Here is a 9971-nt window from a genome sequence, read left to right as displayed (position 1 = left end):
TCCAATAACATAGTTTTGAAGAAGTTTATTAACAACAACTTATAATAACTTGGAAAAGAATTGTTTAACTTTGCTCCCAAAGTCTTGAATCTTTCCTACAAATTTTTCTATATACTCAGCCTTGCTGCTTCCCAAAACTTTTCGTAAATACGTTAAGCTGGGATCTACTAGTTTAGTGCTGTTCTCATTAATCCTCACTGGTTCAGTTGGTTTAACCGTAAACATTTCCTTCTTAACTGTGTTTTTAAAGCTTTCTTTAAAACTCTCCTTTCCTCTCCAATCCAAATCATCTATGTCCCTACCACCCTTAACTATACTATTGCCATCATCAATTTCGTTTTCTTCTAAATTAATAGAGTGAGTGTCCACAAATCTTTTTCTTCTGTTGAGAATCATCTTTTCCTCTGAGGTTTTGATCATGTTTGCCTGATCAATAGTATTTTTTAATCTCGATTCAGAAGCAGATTTAACAGTGGGAATTATTTCTATATTACTTTTTGCCCTTCTCTCCTTATTATTTTTTCGCTTCTCAGTTAAATATTTTCGTTTTTCCTCTTTGATTTGTTGCTTGAGATTTTTTATGTTGCCTTTTAACGCTTTTAATTTCAGTTTATCTTTAGTGGTGTCACGCTTGTTCCTTTCGCGATCAAGTTCGTCTGAAAAGTGCAAATCACCAAATTCTTCCTGCAAACAAACAGAAAGTTTAATAAAATTTCTATTAAAAAAAAAACCTAAATCAACTTACACACAACCATTCGGGCAGTTTTTTGCTATTCAACTTTATTGCTTTTCCAACTTTAAAATCCCCTCGACTCTTTCCAAATATTGTGAGTTTATTTTTTTCTTTCCAGTCTTTGTCATTGTACTCTTCTGAAGATGTGCGTAACATCTGTAAATCACCATCATCGACTGATTTGAAGCTATTCAACCAGTTTCGAGTCTTAGAAGCTTTATTCCAAAAAGGATTGGCAATAACTTTGCTTTGAGCATTTTTAAATTTTAACTGCTTCTGGTTGTCCACTTCTTCTGAATTGAAAAATTCGTTAAAACTCTTTTCTTCAAACCGCATTAGATCATCAAATATTTCTTCAGTAGAGTCTCCTAATAAATAATGTAAATTAAAATTTTTGGGTAGAATAAAAGCACACTGACTATTACCATCTAGTTCCAATGGTTCTTCATTTCTAAACCAGGATCTTTCACGGTTGTCAACTCGACTGAAAGGTTTTGATTTTGCTTGGCTTCTCTGTTTCACCAAATCTAAATTAATATCTCTCTTCACTCTGGACGAAGTTTGACATTTTCTATGATCTTTCAAGTATTTCTCGTTTTCCTCCAGCATGGCTTTTAAGTTCAACAAGTGCGTATTGATGCTCCTTCTACGTCTACCAAAGTGTTTCTTAGAGATAGAGGGAAAAGAAAAAGTTTTTAGCTTTTTTTCTTTTGCCAGCTGTTCATAGGTTTCCTGGCTGAACATATTGTTGGAATGAAAAATGGCTTTTTCTTCCAATAAATTATGGTTTATATCCCTTTTAGATACAAAATATTTCGGTATTTTTAATGTGGCTTTATCCACCAACATATCCAGTTCGGCGCTGGTTAATTTGATATTCTTAGCTGCCGCTCTGGCTTTTGCTCTCTGTTTAAGGATATCTTCTATTTCTTTTATTGTTAACTGCAAGTTATTACCAGTAGTAGGTTTTCCACTGTCATCACCTAATAAGTTTGAAAATAGGACAAAGTATTATTCTAGTAAGTATGAAAATGGATTTTACCTGTTTGACCTTTTGAAGAGCCTTTTATATACGTTTTTAGGTTCTTATGAAGTTTGTTCCATTTGTGCTTATGATCTTCTTCTGATTCTGACACACTAGGTGCTGGATGTTTCAATATTGTGTCGTAATAAGATCGATCTACTTCTACTTCTTTCAACATTTTATTTTTTAAGTTTTGGAGAGCGTTTTTATCCTAATTTATACACAAAAAAAATGCTTTGATGTACAAAAATTAGTAATTCTAAACTTACCCCATACTTTGACTGTCTCGTTTGGAACCTTGGCTCTAAACTAAACGAAGACCGTTGTGTTAAAATTTTTTTGTCTTGGTTATTCCTATCTGAGAGTGGGTTAATTTCCGTAATGCTACACAATGAACTTTTAGCTCCGTTCAAGACAAAAAACGCCAGGCTCTGCTCGGGTACTTCAAGAGCAATATGAGGCCACATTTTAGCGCTTTTGATAAGCTCTGGTTGCAATATTTTGTCAGTAGGTGACTTCTGCAGTAAATCCATTGATAATGGTATTCCGTTCAAAAACACTTTACTGAAATAAAGTGCTTTTTATTAAGTGCTTATATAATGAATGTTACTTACTTGGAGCTTTTGGTAGGTGCTGACAGAATGTACGAATAAATGTCTGTAGTTTTATCTAATAAAACTCCACCTAGCCTTAAATTGATATTGCTTACTGTAGAACCTCCATTCACCACTAATACAGTAACAGCGCCAGGCTGAACCAAGTTGTTTAGTCTTTTAGTGCAATGTGCAAATACAAATAAGTCAGAGTTGGTGTTTAGCTGTTTTACTTCTAAAACTTGAGTGCCCATGAGGTTTTTATGAAGCAGTGAGAACCAATAGACCTAGAAAATTGCCAACTTAGTCGCTTATTATTGGCATTATTACTCGAAAAATCATTACTGGCGTGTCAAGAGTAATTTCAAGTAATCTGGGTTCTCTAAACACCACATCGTATCCAAGTGCTGCAGCTTCCCCAACTTTACGAGCCCAACGAATTGCCGACCCAAATGTTACAGGATAATCTTCCTTTGGTACAGTCGTCCATAACTCAGCTTGATCAAACCCAAGCCGACTTTTTGGCACCGTTATCCTACAATTTACGTTTTCTTAACTAAGATTCTGGAAAAAGAAAATTGAAAAATACACTCAACGATTGCCACATTACAGCATCAGCGGTGCCGTCCAAATCCCGAATATAATTTTCCAGACCGTTGCTATGGGCGTCGTCGAAATTGCAAGTGCTAAAATCACTTCCGACTACTTTCCAACTTTCTTTATGCGCTGGAAATCCTCGAAGGGTCTGCTTTAAAATGTGCAAATCGTCGACGTATTGAATTATGGTTTTATTTATGCAGTCTAAAAGAAAATTCAGAACCATAACGTAATCCAAATTACATTTTAAAGAACTATCACCAGATCCTAACTGCCAGTAACACGTCACACCAAACTTATCAGACATCTCAAAGAGGGGAATAGTATTATTTGGATTCCAAACTCCTTTAATGGTATTTCTATCGTTCAGTCCAAAAACGGGAGTCAAATCGGCCAAACTAAACCACTCATTAATGCCGAACCACATTGATGGAGTTACATAAATGAGATCTTCTTTGCCGTTTAAAGCTTTAACTTCATCTTCATTATCTACATATTTGACAAATATAGTGGAAGGTCCGGCCAATCTAATGTAAGCTGGACTTAAATGTTTTGCCAGGATTAGTGAACTGTCACTAAAAAACACAACGTTAACTCAAATAACTTAAGTTTTTATATACACAGTTACCTTAAGTTTGCACCAGCCAATAAAACGGTTGGATCAATGGAAACGCTCAAAAACTTTTCACTAACTCGATGTAATGACTTTTTAGTATTCACTGTATAAAACGAATCTTCAGTTTTAGTGAAAATAATTAATGAAAAAACAATTAACATAATTGGAAGCTTAAACACAGCCATTATTGAAATTATGCTCTCTACAATACAAAATTTTACCACACATTTGTGGGGTGCAACTTTGTATAGTCAGCTACTTTTACTACATTGTTTATACAATTTAAATAAACAACCTAATTTGCTTATGAAGTGAGCTGAATAAACTAGATTACTACAATAATTATCCGGTTAAAAATTAGCGTTTAAATCGAAGGAACTCTGAAGGGTGTATTAATTTTTAATTTTTCTGGTTTCACTACTAAGGATTAATTATACATACTAAAGATGCCTATTTAGATAAATTTTAAGCTAATTTTTTTTAGGGCTAATGTTCGAGTTTGATTGATTAACATAATACAACCTATGCATATTATTTTATGATAATTTATTAAGTAAATAACAAGAAATGAAAAAAATATAAATAATTTTAAATTGAGTGCCATTGGTTTAAAATCTCTAATATGAGTTCGCCAATCAGCTTCAAGAAAAATCGACATTTGACAGACAACAGACAATACGTCACTTAAAAAACTGACGTAAACAATCACCTCAAGGGTGACCAAAGATAAACAAAAATAATTATTTTATCAATAATTAATTAATCATTTATCAAATTACTCTGAAAAGTATTCGCGATTTTGCCATGTTGTGGTGTTATCACCTAGTGCGACGGTCGCTTTTTACGCTCATTGTATAACGGGGTCCTCGTCGCACTGATAATAATGAAAAACAAGGTGGATTTGAAGATTTGCGGAGTTTGTGGAGACAAAGCTTTGGGCTACAACTTTAATGCCCTAACCTGTGAGAGTTGCAAAGCATTTTTCAGACGTAACGCCCTCATTCCCAAAGAGTTTCGGTGTCCCTTTACAAACGACTGTAAAATCACCACTGTCACAAGGAGATTTTGCCAAAAATGCAGACTGGACAAGTGCTTTTCTATAGGTATGTGCAAAGATTTGATTATGTCAGAACAAGACAAAGCTGAAAAACGACAGAAAATCGAAGAAAACAGAGCCAAAAAACGCGTCACCAGTCACTCCAGCTCAGAAGTGAGTAAAAAAGTTAAAAAGGAATCTATGGAAGCTGACTCACAAGACAATGAACTGTATCCAAGTTCTTACTGTACAGACTCAGATCAGGATACCAGTATTTCAGAAGGGTACCAACCAAACAACCCTAATATTGCCAACACATTTTCTCAAGCTAAAACAGTAAATGATAACCACATCACATCTACTAATGACAGATTAGCATCTTCAAAGGAAGATTCAATGCACACATTCCAAAACATATTAACTGAACATCTCTACAATTTAGCAAATCATTCAGGTAGAAACTTAAATCAAGTGGATCCAGCTTTATTGACCTGTTTTATGAATAATAATACACTAAATTTTAATGATTTTATGGTTAAAAGTGAAACTGCATCAGTACATGTTAGCTCTCCACCAGTTCAGCAAGTTGTTGAAGATGTCAGTTCTGATGTAATGAGAGATATACAAAGGTGAGTTTTATATAATTTTGTGCTTGTTGAGATATTAATGATAAAATTTTTTATTAATACAATATTAAATTTCAGTTTTTTCTACCTTACTTTCTGTTATTGAGTTTGCTGAAATTTAAGTGTTGTATGATTTATAATCTTATCAATTTTGCAGGTGTTCTTTATCTGGCCCCCTTAGTTTTACTATTTACAGGTGTCATCAACAAGCCACTTCATATTATTTGTTGAAATTATTTGATTTATTAATTGTTAACTCACTTTAAAAATGGTAAGAAAAAAATTTATATGGGCCTGCAATACTTGTTGGATACATATCTATCAAGTTCATTTTGATTATTTTACCATAATCATAATCTTTCTATTTGAATAAAATATAGTTAGAGTAGATTAGCCAATAATTGATCAAACACATTTGAAAAAATGCTAATAAAGGTAACTAGTTATCTTATGAATGGCTTTTCATTATGATAGTTTGTCCCTTATTTACTAATAAAGAATTTGGTGTAAAAACAGAGAATAAGAATAAAAAAGAAACTTAAGTTAGAAGATTCTGACAATGATGAATGAGAAAAAAGTTAACTAAGTTACTGTGTAGCTAAGTTATATACTTTTTTAATTATGTACTGGTAAAAAGAGTGATCAAATATAAGGTTGATCATGATCAATTACTAGACCTTAAGTAGTTTTTCTTTTTATCTTTCTAAAGTCACAAAAGACTTTTTGTTTAAATATAATATTTTTTACAAGTGTCCCTGGTAATATTCAATTACAATTAAAACAATTACCAAAGAGCTGTAGATTTTTTAAGTAAAAAATTTATCATAATATGAGATAAAAGAAATGATAACATCAAATAATCATATTTTTCTGATTTGCTGTTTGAAAAATTTTCAGAATAAATAATCACTCTCACACTAAATATACTCCTGCAAATCCTATGGAATCTATACTATCAGAGGCAATAAAACTAGAATATGCTACTTACTCACCAATATCTCCAAGCTCTTCTCAATCCAGAGAACTGAATGAAGCTGAAAGAGCAAAGCTGAGTGAATTAGTGTCAGCTAATAAAGCTTTGCTCACCCCCGTCGAAGAGGATTTGATGGGGAATGAATTCAAGGAAGCTGTCAAGGTAAACTTAGTTGAACGTAAATCGGCTGATTACCAAATAAAATAAGTTGTAGAGTCAAATGGTTGGTGGTCAACAAGAAACTGACCCGGCATTGTTGGGTGTGATTAATCTGACGGCTATCGGTATCCGGCGATTAATTAAAATGGCCAAGAAAATCAACGCCTTTAAAAACATGTGCCAGGAAGACCAAGTGGCTCTTCTTAAGGGGGGATGCACTGAAATCATGATGATAATCAGTGCCAAAAGATATGATCCCACCAAAAATACCTGGAAGGTACTTTTTCAATAAACTCTAATGTGTAGATAATGATCATGTAGGATTTTTTCAGATTCCATCAATTCAAGAAAGTTTAAATGTGAACGTTAATGTTCTAAAGCTGGCAAAAGGTAACGCCTATCAAGAGTTGGAGAAATTCATACGAACTTTCGATCCTAAATGGAGAAGTGATGAAAACATAATTTTAATTTTATGTGCCATTGTGCTTTTCACTCCTGAAAGACCGCGTGTGATACATCAAGATGTGATAAAATTGGAACAGGTATGGTTTCTGTTTTAATTAACTTGTTGGTGCAATTTTGAGGTTGATAAATTTTGTTAGAGTTCTTACTATTACCTTCTGAGAAGGTATTTGGAGAGTGTTTACCCTGGCTGTGAAGCCAAGTCCGTTTTCCTGAAATTAATTCAGAAAATTATGGAATTGCACAAAGTCAATGAGGAACTCATTAATGTTCTGCTTGACGTCAATCCATCCCAAGTGGAACCATTATTAATAGAAATATTCGATTTAAAATAGTAGCTTTAATACAGAATTTGCAATATTTAAGACTGACTGACACTGTTGCCTTTTTCATTATTTGTCATATTATCAGATAATTTGTGTTCAAAGGAATACAACTAAAAGAAATTAGTATCCCATAAGTCATATTTAATTATAATATATAGTTTATTTTTATACATTGCTTTAAATCCAACTAGATTAGTTGTGATAAAACTGTATGTGATAAATAGTAATTCTAGTTTTGTGAAGAAAATAATAATGTACAAATACAAGTAAGTGAAAACATTCAACCTAAATAGAAATTTGTCCAATACCTTAACAAAAAAATATCACAAAATTAAGAGTTTCGAGTCATAGAAACATTACGTTTCTTTACAATACCACCTGCATCCTTTCTTCCCATCACAGGACTAGATCCAGTACCCATGTTTCTGATGATATTTTTTAAACTTTTTCCTTGACTGTCCACAATATGATTCTCCTGAGCGATTATGTAAAAATCGTCAAGGAGTGGAAGAGGCGGGTCTACTTGACTTGGCACTACATTCGCCTCGGAACTGCCGCGGTCTATTAACTGCGCCAATTTGGTTTTTAAAGATTCATTTCTCTGTTCTAGTTTTAGAATTTTATTGGCGTCTTCCTCAAAGTGCGCCAATGTCGGTACTGGCATATACTTTACAACAAAACCTGGTTTTTATTTTCAAATTTACCATTTAACTAATGTAATAAATACCTGAAACACTGAAGCTAAAAAGTTATGTAAAGATATGAGCAGACTGTCCTGCCATTGCTTAGTGCACTGAAATGCGAACGTCGGATTTTCTTCCGGGTTTTTAATGTAGGGCAAAACTAATGTGAATTATGTTACATTATGGTTTTACTATTAATACAAATTTGATTCTCACCAAACCAGTCTTTCCATTCCGGTTGATTTTGTAATTCTGGCGTCAGTTTGAGAAAAAAATCTATCACTTTCTCAGGCTTATTGTTGGTTACTGCATTAATCAGGTACAATTTCAATACTGCATTCTCAAGTTTTTTTACACCTAGAATTGTATGGAACAATACAACATTATAATCTAGGCTTTTAAATAAAAAAAAGTACATGTGACGAGACTATTACGTAATTTGACAGTTAGTAACATTGAGTTACTTATCAAATTACATTATGGTGATATGTGTCTTGTGACACAAAAATACTTGAAATTAAATAGCTGGAGTCTAAGTATAGTTAGTTCTCAGTTCACACTTTTTTAAGGGACAGCACACAGTGTGGTATTTTTTTAATATAATACATACTTACTAGGACTAAAGTTGCTTTCCAATTTATTAAAAATATGATTATCCAAATGGGTCCACAACTCCCTAAGGCCGTTCAAATCATAATTGGAAATGTACTGCATCAGTTGTTCAATGATTTTGTCCACCCTAAAGCTTTTTTCCTTGTCACCCTTTAGTTCGGCATCAAAGTATTTTAATGTGGTTGCAAAACCCCGAAACGTTAAATACTCTCTAATTAACTCTTCTAAATGCTGTATATGTGCCATTTGGAATTGGTGTATATTTTTTGTTTTAATTTACAAAAAGTCAAAACACAAACAGCTGATTTGTATTGATTTAGAAACTTGGCAACCCTGTGCTGTGCTGTCAATGTCAGTCATCATTTGTGATTGTATTGTCATATTTTTTTGGACTTCGATTTTCAACTTGAAACGTATCGCACGTCTGTTTAGGGACACGAGTATTGAAAGAAAAGTATCGATACCTGGTATCATTCGATAACATGGTCGAGGCATCGATACTCTTCGATAGTGAACAGGAAAGTATCGATACATTCACAGTATCGATATAATTTGTCTTTTGCGTCCTAGGTTTAAATTTTAATTACGGAATGAAAGAAGATAAATAAAAACAGTTATATTGATAAATGGTCCCTGTGGTCAGGTTTGTATATTCGTATATCAACACATTTTTTATTGAAAAGTACATAAAATAAAAAAGAAACAAAACCTTAAATAGTCGAAAACAAAGTATATATTATATTTCGAACTGCTAACAGTGTTAACTAATAAAAAGGAACAAAATCTAAAATCACATTTATTAAAAAACAATTTTTAATCCAAAAACATTAATTAGAAATTGCAACAAAATTCATTAACGTCATCCTACTAATCAAACTGTATATTGTTTTCTATACAGTGGTATCGGAGTATCGATATCACAGTACTTTACTACCGATACTACTTGGTATCGTTTAGTTGGCATCGATGTCAAGTATCGATACTTTTAAGTGAAAATTATCGATACCTGCAAAGTATCGAGGTATCGTTCGCGTCCCTACGTCTGTTTCGTGGGCGCCATTTTTGTCGCTAAGAAACCACGTTTCTTGAAACGGTGTTCAGAGAAATTTGAAGTTGACGACCGAATTCCGCAGCCGATCGAGTGGAAGTGTGGGGCCTCTAAGTGGAAAAGTCGATTCCTAAAGGTCTACGGGGAATTGTCTTGTGCGGTGCACTTCCAGGAGGCGGAAAGGGTGAAAACCTAGGTCAAGACCACGTGGATGTGACAGTGATGGTTATAGTTTCCACGAGGAATGACTATATCTTTTATTCGGATCGTGCCCTTAATCGCTCTTAGACTTTTTTGTGTACACATATTAGTATTTTTTGTAGTATTCTGCAAGCGGGAGGGATGAGAGTTTCTCAGACGCACGCAAGTGCCTCTTCCGCGGAACTTTAGTAATCGTGTATCGCGTAATCGCGCTGTTAAACTGGCTGAACGTCTCATTGACGAGTGGCCATCGTAACCACAACACACACACACATTGTCATA

The 9971-nt window shown here is 33.6% G+C and overlaps 2 protein-coding genes across 2 annotated transcripts; one reads left to right on the top strand and one right to left on the bottom strand.

Annotated features, from left to right (window-relative positions):
• Positions 1–10: 10 nt before the first annotated feature.
• On the bottom strand, positions 11–8778 carry LOC145727798 (uncharacterized). The gene is made up of 14 exons (XM_081977620.1): positions 8443–8778; positions 8045–8185; positions 7873–7988; positions 7482–7812; positions 3576–3804; positions 3209–3522; positions 2947–3151; positions 2696–2885; positions 2372–2637; positions 2027–2321; positions 1776–1968; positions 1159–1716; positions 746–1101; positions 11–684 (listed from the first exon to the last, which is right to left on the bottom strand). Exons 1-14 carry the CDS (start codon positions 8684–8686, stop codon positions 40–42), a joined length of 4083 nt encoding a protein of 1360 aa, XP_081833746.1. The 5' UTR covers positions 8687–8778; the 3' UTR covers positions 11–39.
• Positions 4251–7429, top strand: Hr96 (Nuclear hormone receptor HR96). The gene is made up of 5 exons (XM_081979117.1): positions 4251–5228; positions 6123–6360; positions 6413–6634; positions 6690–6899; positions 6960–7429. The coding sequence occupies exons 1-5, from the start codon at positions 4447–4449 to the stop codon at positions 7152–7154; spliced, it is 1647 nt and encodes a 548-aa protein (XP_081835243.1). The 5' UTR covers positions 4251–4446; the 3' UTR covers positions 7155–7429.
• Positions 8779–9971: the final 1193 nt, after the last annotated feature.

This window comes from Ips typographus, linkage group LG4, assembly GCF_016097725.1.
Source record: "Ips typographus isolate SLU linkage group LG4, UJ_Ityp_2.0, whole genome shotgun sequence".
In the NCBI taxonomy this organism is placed as follows: Eukaryota; Metazoa; Arthropoda; class Insecta; order Coleoptera; family Curculionidae; genus Ips; species Ips typographus.
Note: the sequence above shows the minus strand (reverse complement) of the source record. Positions and strands in the feature narration are given on the sequence as shown.